Genomic DNA, 16,121 nt, shown 5'->3' on the forward strand with positions numbered 1-16,121 from the left:
TGTGGGAACAGAGGGGCAGTCATTTCACAGTGCGCAGCACCGGAATTACCTCACAGTGTAATATGAGCTGTACAGGATGTACAGGAAGTTATAGTTACAACACTGCTGGAATTTGGAGAGAGCAGTCACGTTTTCTGTAACGCTGCAAAGACAGAAATAAAGGCATGTAAATACGTTTCTGTCTATCTCTTTCCCCTGCCTGGGGGAGGCAGGAAAGAGGGGTGTGTTCTTCTCACGTTTGAGAAGAATCGCCGATCAAGACCTTGCCTGCGTCTGCTGGGGAATGCAGCCAGGGAGGTCAAAAGGGAATCAAGCCGGGTGCCTGGACTGCTGCCAGCTTCTCATGAGAAGGGCTTGAATTTCCAACATGCAAATCAGCACTGACTTCTACAGTTGCAAAGTAATGAACATACAAGTATGAGCTAGTTTATAGCTGTCACATCTTAGTAAGGGTGTATCCCTCCACCAACCCCCACAAACTACCTCCTCCATTACACTGACTGATGCCTTCCAGCAGCAGATGGATACGAATTAGATGCCGCCCACAAGGTATAGCATGCAAATACCTTTGATGATTAAAATGTAGATTGACATTTCTCATCTACCGTGCAAAAAGCCCAAGAGACCATATGGAAGTTTGGAGGTGGGGGACAATAAACAATTTTACTATACAAATTTAATCCAGTAAGGCTGCAACCTAATTCAATATCAGAAGCTTGGTTTTTGCATTAACCATACAAAACCGAGCAGGTTATAAAGAATATATAAACTGCACATGCACCATATTGCAAATGTTCTTGTTTATTCTTTCATATAGCATCATAGAATCATTCTACTCTTCCTGCAGACCAAGGTATAATGAAAAAGTATGGACAAACCTATTAATTAGCCAGGAAGAAAGAATACAGCAACTATTCTGCTTCTCCATTTGGTAGGTGGCAGAACTTCAACAGCACACATATAGCTGCCTGACCCCACTTTACTTTATATAAGAAAGATATACACTAAGTAATTCAAAATGGGATCTTACAAAAAGCAATGTTGATAGGCTTCAGTTCACATATGAGCCGGAAGTCCTCTTAAAGACTGTTTCACAGTTGTTGGCTTCTTACTGAAGTCCTTAGAAACCTGAATGACTTCAGATGTTGTACGGGAGAATCAGTTTGCATCTTTTCCAAGAAACAAAACATTTAATCAATGCTTCTGTGGATACAGCACTTTCAGTCCTCTGGTTATGTCAAATATTGCCACAATAACCTATCAGCGGTGTCTGGAGAAGAACACAGTACAATACAGAATGTAATTAAGGAGATGAATCTTCACCCCGAATAGCTTTGTACTTGGCCATGTCCTCTGGGAAGACTTTAGTCAGCTCTTGAATCAATAGGCTTTTGAATTTCTAAGAAGAAAAAGAAAAAAGTGTCAAGCAGGGAAACTTTCGCCTTTTATTAGCACTGAGGGTAGGAGGGAGATAGTATTAGCAGCAGTACTTGTCCAACAACCAAGACCACCATGTGCTAGCAGTTTTATTTGACAGGAAGTAAGTAAAGACTTGATCAAGCTACTACTGACCTACTTTATCGTATCTCAGGCACAAATGCACTCTACACACCTGGTGAATGTACATGAAGCCCACTCTGTACCCACACAGTGGTGCTTATAACTTCTTGTAAACAGAAGGTTTTGGCTTGCACCCAAGGTTAACAAAGTCCTCTGAGAGCTCCATTCAGTTTCCAAAGCAGTTTGCTACTGTAGCCCAGGGAGCGCCTTCTTGAAGGGAAATGTCGAAAGATCCCTAAGGCAAATGGAAGGCTGTTGCCTATATTATACACCTCTAGGAGCCAGGTGAAAATGTTCCTCTTCAACTAGCCATTTGGCTGATTAACATCTGATACCCTTTTAAACTTCTTTTGGGAGGAGGTGGGGAGGGGGCCTATCATTTTAGTTTTGTTCTTGTTTTGATTAGGAATTTTGTGTTTTTATCTTGTATTTTTATGTTGTGAACTGCCTTGTGATATACAAATGTAGGGCACCATACCAATTTAAGAAATAAATACAATAAAAACTAGTCACATGATTCATTTCATCTAGTGCCAAATTAATATTTTAACTTAGTCTTTGGAAAGCTTTTTCAGACTGATATACTACACTGCATTGTCACACACCCCACTAGAGTAGCTTATAAAATAAAAATCAAGTTAACAGCAAGATTAAAATAATGAACCAAAGATTAAAGACTTAACATATTTTTTAAATTGCCTAGTAATGAAAAGACAATGTAGGCCCAAGGGAGCCTTCCTATTGGCGGATAACTACACTTCATAAGCAATATGCCACAGCTAAGGTGATCCTATTTCTAAAGTCATCACATGCCTTCCTTCAGATCTCAGGGCTACCTGGGGGAGCACAAACTGCCCAACTGACTGGCCCCCGTTATTGGCTGGGAGCTATACTTTGAACTGCAGCTCTGTATCGTTTTCAAAAGGTAACCTTGCATTATATCAATGCAATCCAGAAAATTACCGGAGTATAGGTAGGAGTGGCAGAGAGGATCCTCGTCCAGCAAAGGTCACAGCTGCTGCAGTTACTTCAGATGGTCCAAGCCTGGACCAGTGAACCTCAAATGACAAAACTGGATCTAGAAACACTCTCAGATTGTGAAAACTCTAGGAACTATCAATCAGTTGCAATTTGCAGACCATTCTTAATTTCTAAATACACTTTGAATTCTTGTTACAGAATTTGATCCTTCAGATATAATCAGTGAAGATTGCCAACATATAGGCAAAGCCTATCAAGCCCGATACCTTTGCTATATATTTTGTGCTTCATCTTAATGAGACTATTTATCTATTAGTGAATACACGTTATTTAAGAAACACCTTTATCTTACCTTCATGGTGTCGATTTTGCCCTTCACCTGTTCATTTTTAGCAAGAGCCCTTTCCAAACACTCTTTAGTATAAAGTTGGGGATTACGGCCTTGATCTATATATCTGAGGAAATAAATTGTATGTCAGGTTTGATAGATAGGTTTCCATACAGTGTAAAACAGACATATAAATCATCTACTCACAACACTTTCTAAAACAAGACACACTAGATTATGTATTAGATATGCAACTAAGAACACGTTGCTAACATTTTTACATCAATACTGAATATACAGACTACTTTAAGAAGCACTATGACAAGTTCACCTAGCTCAGTTAGCATCAACATACAAGAACTGCCTTTTTAAACAGATGCTGAAAGCCAAACTATTCCCAGAAATATACCTGAGGGGAGAAAAACTGAGAAAAGGTATGAAGTAATATTCTGCAAGATGCTTCTTAAAGACCAGAAGAGAGTTTAGTACCACTCTTTAGTACTACTTCTATGCTCTATAGAGTACAGAAATTTGCTGTCTAGCCCTGTTCATCAAAATCATTAAGATGAAGAAGACCGAGATGCTTTCCCCAGGACGATTACCAATAGGCTTTGGAGATAAGTATTGCCTGTAACCACGTGAAGTTAAACACTTACTCGAAGACTTCCAAAGGCACACTAATATCATGAAGCTGCTGCCGGCACTTGTCAACATCTTGCAAGCCTGTAACCATAAAATTCCTAGGAGAAGGAAACATAGGTTTATTCATTCCCAGAACTACTAAGACAACAGTCACAACAATTTGCACTAGTCTGTATTCCTATAAGTAATTTTTAAAAGACACAAAAAGAGCATTCTCAAAAATAAAAAGAACCACTAGAAAACCAAATACTGGCAGATCTCAATCCCTTCCTTCTCTAAATCCATAGAGGAGGTGGCTTTTCAAAACAATACACATACGGACCTTTCATCTATTAGCAATGACCAGCAATGGAACCTCCATGTTTATAGACTTCTGATTACCAGCTGTCTAATCAAAGACAATTTCAGGAGTAAGAATGCAAGAAGAGCCTTCAGGATCAGGCCAATTGCCCATGTAGTCCAGCATCCAACTCTCATTATGGCCAACAAGATACCTATTGGAAGCTGACAAGCAGATTATGTGTGTAATTTCACATTTGTACCTCCCAAGAACTGGTATTCAGGGCGTACAGTCTCCAACAGTGGAAACTGAACATTTCTTTCTCCTGCATGATTCTGTCTAATCCTCTTTTGAAACCACGCCATCCACGATAGTGGGCATCGCTACTTCCTGTAGGAGCAAAATCCAGGGATACATACCCATGCACACTGTCTCCAAACCGATGTAAAAAAGATTATACACAAACAGAAAAATGTTGCATTATCTTGCCCAAGGCCACCCAAAGTGACTTACAAACAGACAAAACCCAATAGATACATTAAGACCAATGGAGTGGGGGAATACATTGAAAAACATTCCACCCACTTCTAAAAGGCCACAGTGGCAATGTGATGTAGTCGTCTGAGTGTTAAACTAGGACTCAGGAGACTAGGGTTCGAATCACCACTTGGGGGGGATTGGGCCAGTCACAGTCTCTCAGCCTAGACTGAGGGTTGTTGAGAGAATAAATGGGGAGGGAGGCGAACTGTGCAGGACACCCTGAGCTCCTTTACTGGGAGGAAAAGTGGGATATAAACGTAATAATAAAAATACATAGATTAAGAAGCCAAAGGCTTGGGTTAAGAGGTAAGTTTTCACCTGGGACCTGAAGATGCGCAACAATGGCACCTGGTGAGCCTCCCTGGGGAAAGAGCATCCCACAAACAGGCAATCTTAACCAGATTACGTTTTCTATATGACCGCATGCAGGGCAAAGTGTAGAGGGAAAATATATAAAAGATCACACATCTTTTGGCAACCTGACACGAGCAAACCACAATCGATACATGAAAATGACTTAAAATCAACCAGTACGTTTCCAAGCACAATTCAAAGTGTTGGTGTTGACCTTTAAAGCCCTAAACGGCCTCGGCCCAGTATACCTGAAGGAGCGTCTCCACCCCCATCGTTCTGCCCGGACGCTGAGGTCCAGCTCCGAGGGCCTTCTGCCAGTTCCCTCATTGCGAGAAGCAAAACTAAAGGGAACCAGGCAGAGGGCCTTCTCGGTAGTGGCGCCCGCCCTGTGGAACGCCCTCCCATCAGATGTCAAAGCGATAAATAACTACCTGACATTCAGAAGACATCTGAAGGCAGCCCTGTTCAGGGAAGTTTTTAATGTGTTAAAGTAATTTTGGTCTTTGTGGAAGCCGCCCAAAGTGGCTGGGGAAACCCAGCCAGATGGGCGGGGTACAGATAATAAATTTATTATTATTATTATTATTATTATTATTATTATTATTATTAAAATCGACAACTTAATATCAAATAAATATTATTATTATTATTATTAAAATCGACAACTTAATATCAAATAAATATTATTATTATTATTATTATTATTATTATTATTAAAATCGACAACTTAATATCAAATAAATATTATTATTATTATTATTATTATTAAAATCGACAACTTAATATCAAATAAATATTATTATTATTATTATTATTATTATTATTATTATTATTATTAAAATCGACAACTTAATATCAAATAAAGCGACAGTCGATTAACCCACTAGGGTACAATGGCGCACAAGGAAACAGCCGCTCCCCACAATACTGCTCTCGCCAGCCCGGAGCCTTCGGAGCAGGTAGCTCTGGGGGCGCAGAGAGAGGAGGGGGCTGAGAGGGGGGGGCACTCACAGCTTCTGGTTGAGGCCCGCCTGGCTGCTGGGCTGGAAGTCGCTGACGATGATGCCCAGCTGCCGGATGTTCTCCACGAACTTCTCCAGGTGCTCCTCCAGGGAGTCGAACTTCTCCGCCATCCCTTCGAGCCTGGCCGTCCGCGCTCCGGTAATGGAAGACCCTCCCTTCCTCCTCCTCCTCAAAGCTCCCTGGCGGCGGCCGTTGCCAAGGGAGCCGCCATCGAAGCCGTCGCGGCCACTTCCGCTTCCGGGTCAAGCCGCGCTCCTTCTCTCTTCTCCCTTCCTCCCAGCGAGAGGATTCAGCAGCCTCACCGGCTTAGGCTCCGCCCCTCATGAGAGAGCGCGCGTGCGCAAACCGCCGTTCTCAACCTGTGGGTCGCCAGACGTTGTTGGACTACAACTCCCATCATCCCCCAGCTCTGGCCTTGCTAGCTAGGGGTGATGGGAGTTGTAGTTCAACAACGTCTGAGGCGCCAAAGGTTGAGAAAGGCTGCCAGGCTTTTCATAGTGAGGGGCGGGTTAATATATTGCCCCGCCTCCTGCTGGACACCGCGGCCGCCGCCATTGGCCAGACGAGATGCTAATCTGATTTTTCCCTTGTTGTGAGCCAGAGAAGCCATTTTCGTGTGCTCCTCGTGTTCTTATTCCCCCCGCCCCGCAGAAACACACGCTTCATTTTTATATACCGCTTAGAGGTGGTTCCCCCCCCCCCCCCGCGGCAATTAAGCGGTTTCAAAAAGTCAGGAATAAAAATATATACGTCCATCATAAATTAAGTGTCCAACTGATTCTCTGGATTATATATTGATAATTGATAAATATTATATGTATATATATATATATATATATATTTGCTTTCGTATATATATATATATATATATATGCAGGTTTTGGTGTCCTCGGGTGTCTTCCCGTGTAAAAGTTGGGGTGTCTAGGCGACGTTTCGACGAGGTCTCACTCGTCATCTTCAGGCTGGTGCTTTCGGCTTCTTGTTACTGGAACAGAGCAGGATCTCAGTGTTTGAGTTCCTATAAATACTGTTGAGGGGGTGTGGTGTATAGCCTCCAATGTTCTGGGCAGAGAGGAAGTTCCCAGGCTAGTGTGCCTTTTCTTCTTTTGTTCCTTAATTACTTGCACCCCCCTGCAATCCCTACACAGATCTGGCTGACACAGGCCACAAAACCACAGCTCGCCCCTATACACGAAGCCAAGCCAGAGCACAACTAAGTGCAGTACAGCCATCTTCTCAGAAAAACTCTTCACAAAGTTCAAGAGGTCAAGACACAAAGACTTTAGCAACTAATCCACACCTAATGACCCACCTAAGTGGTACTCAGGATATCACTCAAGAAATCACTCAAGATATCCCTCAAGTAATTAAGGAACAAAAGAAGAAAAGGCACACTAGCCTGGGAACTTCCTCTCTGCCCAGAACATTGGAGGCTATACACCACACCCCCTCAACAGTATTTATAGGAACTCAAACACTGAGATCCTGCTCTGTTCCAGTAACAAGAAGCCGAAAGCACCAGCCTGAAGATGACGAGTGAGACCTCGTCGAAACGTCGCCTAGACACCCCAACTTTTACACGGGAAGACACCCGAGGACACCAAAACCTGCATTCCTGTACCCGTGAAAATCTACGAAAGCAAATATATATATATATATATATATATATTTATACTCTGCCTTTTTTCCTTCGAAGATGAAAAATATTTTTAATAGGGCTGCACATGGGGTGGCTGGTCACACATTTTATAATAAAAGAAGGGGGTGATTTGCTCCAGAGGAGCAGCTATCCCCATTTTTCTCTCTCCACATCATCAAAGGATGACAAATGTTTCAATAGATCCACTTTAGTTTCAAGGTTACTAGGAATTATAGCTCTGTGATGGGTAAGCTCTGCTGCCCAGAGGTCTTTGAGAGAAATAATGTTTTTCAAATGTGCTAATAATAATAATAATAATACAGTGGTACCTCGGGTTACATACGCTTCAGGTTACAGACTCCGCTAACCCGGAAATAGAGCTTCAGGTTAAGAACTTTGCTTCAGGATAAGAACAGAAATCGTGCTCCGGCGGCTCGGCAGCAGCGGGAGGTCCCATTAGCTAAAGTGGTGCTTCAGGTTAAGAACAGTTCCAGGTTAAGAACGGACCTCCGGAACAAATTAAGTACTTAAGCCAAGGTACCACTGTAATAATGATATCATCATTATCTGGCCTGGATAGCTCAGTTGACTAGAGCATGGTGCTGAAATGCCAAGGTTGGAAACTCAGTTCCCTTCCCAGGGCAGTTACATACAGTGGTGCCTCGCAAGACGAAATTAATTCGTTCCGCGAGTCTTTTTACGTCTTGCGCGGTTTTTCGTCTTGCGAAGCACGGTCAGTCGCAACTGCACCTCTTCAAGCGGTTTTAAGAAAAAAGGAAACAAACTCGCAAGACGTTTTCGTCTTGCGAAGCAAGCCCATAGGGGAAATCGTCTTGCGAAGCAACTCAAAAAACGAAAAACCCTTTCGTCTTGCGAGGCATTCGTCTTGCGAGGCATTCGTCTTGCGAGGTACCACTGTATTCCTTCATTGGAAGGGGTTGGACTACATCAGGGGTTCTCAGCCTGGTCCAGGGGTCAGCGACCTTTTTCAGCCATGGGCTGGTCCACCGTCCTTCAGACCATTTGGTGGTCCGGACTATATTTTGGGGGAGGGAAATGAACAAATTCCGATGCCCCACAAATAACCCAGAGATGCATTTTAAATAAAAGGACACATTCTACTCATGTAAAAACACACTGATTCTCGGACCGTCCGCAGGCCAGATTTAGAAGGTGATTGAGCTGCATCCGGCCCACGGGCCTTAGGTTGCCTACCCCTGGCCTGGTCCCTACAGCCCACAGCTGGACGTTTCAGGATTCTTGGTGGGTGGTAGGGGTTTCTACGGCACAAGCTGAATCCTACTTTCATTGTGTTTGGTTTTTTTTTAAAGATATTTATTGAAATTTTCAAAAAACAAGAAAAAACAAAATAAAAATTAAAAACACTTAGCATTTACATTCCTTATTTTCAATAACATCTTTCCCTGACTTCCCCACACCTCCCCTTCTTGTATTCCAGTTCCAATTGTTAGCTCAGCAAGTTCTTGTCCCCAAATTTTGCCTTATTATATTTAATTTGTTTTAATTAACCAATTTTAACTTATAAACCTCAATTTGTACGTCAATGCTCATTCTTTAAACCCTTTTCTAAAGTCGACCCAAGTTCCCTTCCACGAATTTCCCAGTTTTTATACTGATAACGAAACAGAATAAAAGAAACAATATGTAATTGTACACCCTTTGGATTCCCAAAATCCCACCCCCTCCTCCTTTCATTGAGCACTGGTGGGTGGTAAGGAAATTTTACCATCAAGAAAGATGCATTTATGGGTGGTTGGTATAAAAAGGTTGACTACCCCTGGACTAGATGATCCACAGGATCCCTTCCAACTCTAGAATTCTTTGATTCTGTGACTGGGTTGTCCCAGCCAATCTGGGCAGCTTTTAGCAAAATATGAAAACACAGTAAAATCTCAAACATTTGCTGTGGGCTAGTGGACCGCAACACATTAAAAACTTCGCTGCTCACAGCTCTCTGAGTATGACCCTACAATGCATGCATTTACAACCACTTCTTTGTCACATTTGCACTTTATATTTTTTTAGGGCTACGCTTTAAAATATTAGGTGTACATCTAGAATGCATAATGCATGAAAACGACCTCAGTTGTTCAGTAAAGCTGCAACTTCTCAGCTGCCCAGAGTTGTTTTAATCATGATGATCTAACGGCAACATAATTCTTCTTTCTTTTTTTTATCGCAGCAGGCGTAGCGCTTAGTCTTGTTTTTCTTATACAATGTAAAAGAACAAACCAGCGTTTGTGATTAATTATCAGCCCTGTACCTTCTGAAACCTAAGAAGCGCTGAGCTTGCAATAACCAATGCTAAAGCAGCTCTGGACAATGGCACAAGATATAAATCTTACATTTTAGCAATGCAGAGTCTCTGGGCCTGCCATATCTATCAAACAAATAACATCAATATTCAGAAGTACTTTATTTTCCTGAAGGTAAATCAATATTTTATAATAATTGGCGTCGTTTACAAATGCCAGGTGCTTACTGTTTTACAATACTTCCTGGGGTCCCCCTACCTTTTGCTATGAAAAACTTGGGAGTTATTTCTGTTATCTTTGCTTGCCTTTGTTCCTTTGTTACTTCATATATAAATATATATGGGAGAGAGGGAGAATGTCTCTATTTCTGCCACCTTGGTCAATAACTAGCAACCTATGTGTGCTCAGATTTCTTTGCAATAAAGCTTTGCCAGTAACTCCTCTGAATTTATCAGATCTGCAAATGTTTTTGTATTGTTGCAAGTCCAATTTACCCCGCTCCAAAACTTGCCTATTATAACAGGGAGAGCGATATTTTCCCAAGATGTAACCTGCACAGTTCCCCGCCCCCAGGTTCGTGTGAATTTGGGGCTTTCTCCAACAATCTGCTGGGACAGGTTCAAGGCTCTTCCGTTGTTATACAAAGGCCTGAACAACATGGGTCCAGGGCACTTTAAGGACCACCTGAGCCCTTGCATTCCAGCCTGAAATCACCGAGACAACGCTGTTTGTTGTCCCTCATCTTGTGACCTCAGCTATTTAGTGATTCTGATCCCATATTGTGGAACACTCTTCCAACAGACATTCTCACTTCTGATTTTCATGCATCTCTTGAAGACGTTTTCATGCCGACAGGCCTAGGCAGTTGTTTAAAACTTTCTTGGTTTGCTAGTCATTTTAATGATCGTTTTATCCTGCTTTTAATGGGTTCTTCATGGTTTTTATGTTACAGTACAGCATCAGGATATTTCATGAGAGGTGTAGTATAGAAGTACTAAATAAAGCATGCTCCCAGATCTCTGAATGTATGCTTAGTTGTATGACAAAGCACATTGTGTGCAAGCAAGTGCCGTCCTCAATCCAGCAGTTGAGCTGTGTACAAAGACTCCTGTTTAAAGACCAATAACATTTGGGAAGGGAAGGAGAGGTGCTGTTTAGTTCTCATTGCTCCTTCATGAACAGTTGATCAGCACTATTACTGTGTTTTGGAGAAGGCATGCATGCAGTTGGGTCAGAGCCATAATATTTTGCCCTCACGGCTACTTTTTATTTTGTTTTCAGGTGATCATGTAAATTAAGCCTACGCACGTTATGACCCACTGGGTGAAAAGCAGCACGCTAGCTATGTATGGCAACTGAGGTTAACAGGGTTTTGATAAACCTTGTGGTTTTCCTTCCTGAAAAAACAAGACTTGGCACACCACAAGGCATAACTGGTGCTGGGTTGTGTTTGGTCCAGTGGGCCACATCATTTAGAGCCTGAAAGCCTAATAGAGACTGTTATGTACTGAGTTGAATAGGATCCAAACTACAGCAGTCTGATTGGTCCTAGAACAATAGGATCCAAAAGGCAGCAGTCTGATTGGTCCTAGAACAATAGGATTCAGAATGCAGCAGTCTGATTGGTCTTAGAACAATGCAGCAGTATGATTGGTTGGCAGGAACCACCCAATCATGCTCCAGAGAGAAGTGAATCCACAACCTGATTGGCTTACAGTAGAATTCCGGAATTAGCCAATCATGTGCAGCCCATTGTGTAAATAATGTATATAAAGCAGATACTTTGAGGGGACTTGCATTCATTCCTCCTCACCACTATGAGCTGAATACAGAGCATGAAATCACTTTGCGACTCTTGAGTATATTTCAGAGACCATTGCTTTTGGCTGACTTCGATTTAATATAAGTACCCATATCAACATGGGAGTATGAAAGTACTTTTGCACACTCGGGTTTATTGTGAGGAGTTTGCCACTGGGCTGTTGAGGTAATGTGAGTGCCGTTTGGTTCCTCAGGCTCAGGGGATGGTACCTATGAGAGTCGTGGCTCTGACTCTCCAGGACCTGGTGATATTGGAGGTTCTCCTGAGCTCCTGCCTCATCAGCCTCAGGCACAATGTCTTCTGATCTCCAGCAGCAGTTTCAGAGCCCTGAATCTGGTCTGGCTCCTTAGCTGGAGACTCTATAGCTTCTGCCTCTTGAGTTTTGATAGCTGCTGGATTCTGCAGCTAAGCAACGGACCTCTGTCAGTGTCTCTCAGTACAGCATACTACATAGGGCTATAAAATGAGGGACTCTCCACATATCCTACCATAAGCTTCTTAGACAAAGGGTGGGGTACAAATGCAATTAATTGAGAATTTCTCTGACCAGGAATGTATTGTTCAAAGCCAAAACAGTGACTCACAATTTTCACCCTAAGAGAGCCCACACCTAGTCTGGAAAGGCTGCTGCTTCAGCAAATAAGTGCATGGTGTATTCATCATGCCAAATACATTAAGGGGGGAAATGCAGAAAATGTGTGCACTGGTGCTTTTTGTTCTCGCAAGCATATGCCGAAACTGAGACAACAGGAGCAAAAAGAAGAAGAAGAAAACCCCCACTTCCTAGCAAATTATTGTGCCTAGAACTGCAGCCCTACCGCCGGGTGAAATGGCAGTTGCGTGCCTTGTAATTTATAGATCTGCATGTTTAAATGGCACAGGGGATTTGGGGGAGGCAGTGCTGGTTCACACACTCCCATCTGTTTTGCAAGACTTCCCTATACTTTAATTAGTCCATATCGGAGACATATTAATGAGTACGGCAGAATAAAATTGCTTGAAACCCACACCATGGAATACCACCGCCTTGATGAACGACAACAATTTACTTGAGTAAGCATTACGTTCTCATTATGTGTGCCCTTGGAAATGTATAGGGCGAAGAATCGTCCAGTCCCATAAAGTTAGCTATAAATTTCAAAGATTACAGCTGTCCAAAAACACTGTTCCTGTGTGACTGTCCAAGTGTGCCATTCCTCCTCAGATATTTCCACTAGTTTCCCTTCCCACATACGACACTTTCAAAGCTCTTTGGGACCAAGTGTTCCTGTCTTCCTGCCCTTCATTCCTGTTCTGCCCATGATGTTGGATGCGCCATCTCTACCCTTTCTGTCCATTCTTCCTTGCTGCTCCTTTATTCCCCAAATGGTAGTGCCACCGTTCTCCCTTCCTACTTAGGGCACTTCAAAACCCACTTTTTTGTTCCCTTTTCGGTGGCCTCCAGATCATGCAACTCCCTTCACCTCTCCCTGCCTCCATTGTTAAGTCTTCCACTGCTGAAATGTGGATCAAAGTAAAGGTAAAGGGATCCCTGACCATTAGGTCCAGTCGTGACCGACTCTGGGGTTGCAGTGCTCATCTCGCTTTATTGGCTGAGGGAGCCAGCATACAGCTTTTGGGTCATGTGACCAGCATGACTAAGCTGCTTCTGGCGAACCAGAATAGCGCACAGAAACACCGTTTACCATTGACCTACCATTGACCGGTACCTATTGACCTACTTGCACTTTGACGTGCTTTCGAACTGCTAGGTTGGCAGGAGCAGGGACCGAGCAACGGGAGCTCACCCCGTCGCGGGGATTTGAACCGCCGACCTTCTGATCGGCAAGTCCTAGGCTCTGTGATTTAACCCACAGCGCCACCCAAGTCCCTTGTGGATCAAAGTAGGGACCTCTTATATGCTTGCTTGCTTAAGCTGCTCCATAAAGCTCCGTGTACACTGATCGCAGTATGTAATAGGAGGGGACCTCAACAGAACACAACTGTACGGAACAACCTGACATTTACAGAGCAAAATATCCTTTTGAATTATATACCCAGCACATGGAACCTTATAAAAGGACAATATGAGCGGACTCTCTGTGCCCTTACCACAGCGAAAAGACTGACACTGATGAATTGGAAAAATAAAAATGCGGCTCCCTTCTACAATTGGACTGAAGACCTATACAAACTCACAACATATGAGCAACTTGCATATAAACACAGACTTGCCATGGACAAAGTCAAGGATGTTTGGAATCCAGTCTCACAAATACTGTACAGTGGTACCTCGGGTTAAGAACTTAATTTGTTCTGGAGGTCCGTTCTTAACCTGAAACACCACTTTAGCTAATGGGGCCTCCTGCTGCCGCCGTGCCGCCGAAGCATGATTTCTGTTCTCATCCTGAAGCAAAGTTCTTAACCTGAGCTACTATTTCTGGGTTAACGGAGTCTGTAACCTGAAGTGTCTGTAACCTGAAGCGTATGTAACCCAAGGTACCACTGTAATAGGTTAAGATCTGGTGAAGTACAATAACAACCTTGTAAAATATACAGGTATGTGTTTGTCCCTTTATTTTCCTTTCTACTCGGGTTCTGTTTCTCCTTTTCTGTTTCTCTCTTTTATTTACGTCTCATCATGTTTAGTGCTCTGACCTATCCAGCACAGGTAACATTCAAGGTCGGTCCTCTACCTTCAATAATATTAAGGCAAGGTAGGTACTATTAAGTAGAAGATTGAAATGTAACATCCTTTAAAAAAAACATTTTATTGTTTTTAGCAAAACATGAAAAACAGTCCAAAGAGCTTAACATAAAATAACAACAATAAAGGAACAGTTGCTGCAGTAAACATTCTTGGAGTTGTTCCCGTATGTTTAGCGCTGTGTTAAAACCAATTGAAGAATAGACCCATAAATTGTCATCTTAAATGTACTTCCCCAAACTGTCCATGTGTATGTTGGGGTTGCCTTCCTTGTCCATAACTATTAATATTTTGAACTAAAGGATACCAAATAATGGGGAAGAATGTCAATTGTTGTGCATCCTTTGAATGTGTTTTTATCTGATCTGATAGGGCTTTTATTTTGGCTAACACAATATTACAGATGTGACCTTGAGTTCAAAGATATACCCTCCAGAGTATGTCAAAATGTCAGATACTTGAGAAAGGCCTCAGCTCTTACATACCCAGTAGATTGTTGTGTTCCGTGGCAGAGTCTGTCCTTGAAATTCCTAAAATATCAGAAAGCCACTCTGCTGCAACCACCGGCAGAGCTTTCTGCCGATGTTTCAGGGAACAGCACCCTTTTTGAGATACGACAGGCACTCCCAAGTTGTGGTTTCTGGAAACAACTGAAGATGTTATTGTGTTGACAAGGCAGTACCTGCAGGTAGCCATTAGCTGCTCATGGAAGAGTCACAGAAGTTGTTGGGAGTCAAAATCTGCAGCTTTAAATTTGAAGGGGACAGCTGAGTGTTTGTAACTGGAAACTAGGACACCTATACAAATTGCTCTCTTGGAATCTGACGCAGGGTTTTCCAGCTACGCTCTGAAAGGATTGCGTTTTCCTCCCCTATGTTTTGCTTGTCTTTTTTCAAACGAAATAAATATTGTAGAGACGCTATAAACTCCCACTTCTCTCTCACTCAAACGCTGTTTGTTGTCCCTAGAACTTCTCATTGCGTAGTGACATTGTGTTACTAGTTCTCCTGCACATTCACATGAAAACCAGCTGAAACACATAGCAGGAAGTTGGATAAATTTGCCACTGATCTTCGGCAAACACAGTAAAAAAAGCAATAATCCAACAGCTCTCCCCATGGCATGGATTCAACCTGATCAACTCTCACAACTTCCCCCTTTTGCTCTGGTCTCTGGTTTACGTCAGTTCCTTCTTCCCTAAAGACCGTGGCACATTTTTCCCTAGGTTTTCTAAAGCCTCCCAGCTCTTCAAGCTGATGTGAATCTTTGTTATGTGGTGTTTATTAAGTTTGTGTGTTTCTTTTAAAATCTGTAAACTGTTCAGGGAATCTGCATTATATGGAAAAATGGTACAGGAATAATGAATTAGTTTACTGGAGTGAATTCGAATAAGCCCGTCCAAGACAGAGAACCAGAGAACCTATATCATTTACTTCTATTCCTATTGTTTTGCTGGTTTTGCTTTAACTATTTATTTATGCTTTTATCTTGTGAACTGCCCTGAGATCTAATATATAAATAAATAAATACTCAGACTTCACATGCACACAGAATGATGATAATGATAGGGCTGGAGTATGAGTTAGCCCATGGGTAGGCAAACTAAGACGTGGGTGGCGCTGTGGGTTAAACCACAGAGCCTAGGACTTGCCAATTGGAAGGTCGGCGGTTCGAATCCCCGCGACAGGGTGAGCTCCCGTTGCTCGGTCCCTGCTCCTGCCAACCTAGCAGTACGAAAGCACGTCAAGTGCAAGTAGATAAATAGGTACCACTCTGGTGGGAAGGTAAACGGCATTTCCGTGCGCTGCTCTGGTTCGCTTTATGCTGGCCACATGACCTGGAAGCTGTACGCTGGCTCCCTCAGCCAATAAAGCGAGATGAGCGCCGCAACCCCAGAGTCGGTCACGACTGGACCTAATGGTCAGGAGTCCCTTTACCTTTACCTAGTGCAATTCTATGTGTTACCTCCGAAGTAAGCTATTCTGCATTC

At 42.7% G+C, this 16,121-nt stretch overlaps 1 protein-coding gene across 1 annotated transcript; it reads right to left on the bottom strand.

The window, feature by feature from the left end:
* Window positions 1-783: 783 nt before the first annotated feature.
* On the bottom strand, window positions 784-5,950 carry MED10 (mediator complex subunit 10). Its single transcript, XM_081917948.1, has 4 exons — window positions 5,697-5,950; window positions 3,526-3,609; window positions 2,894-2,996; window positions 784-1,399 (listed from the first exon to the last, which is right to left on the bottom strand). Exons 1-4 carry the CDS (start codon window positions 5,816-5,818, stop codon window positions 1,304-1,306), a joined length of 405 nt encoding a protein of 134 aa, XP_081774074.1. The 5' UTR covers window positions 5,819-5,950; the 3' UTR covers window positions 784-1,303.
* Window positions 5,951-16,121: the final 10,171 nt, after the last annotated feature.

This window comes from Podarcis melisellensis (genome assembly GCF_964234715.1).
Source record: "Podarcis melisellensis genome assembly, chromosome: 7".
NCBI lineage: Eukaryota > Metazoa > Chordata > Lepidosauria > Squamata > Lacertidae > Podarcis > Podarcis melisellensis.

What these genes read in the sequence shown, in the direction of transcription:
- MED10 (XM_081917948.1), bottom strand. Translation starts at nt 5,818, where the DNA reads ATGGCGGAGAAGTTCGACTCCCTGGAGGAGCACCTGGAGAAGTTCGTG. An exon ending in GTGCCTTTGGAAGTCTTCGA is followed by an intron (nt 2,997 to 3,525) that starts GTAAGTGTTTAA and finishes TTATTTCCTCAG; the next exon opens with ATATATAGATCAAGGCCGTA. An exon ending in GCAAAATCGACACCATGAAG is followed by an intron (nt 1,400 to 2,893) that starts GTAAGATAAAGG and finishes TTTTCTTCTTAG; the next exon opens with AAATTCAAAAGCCTATTGAT.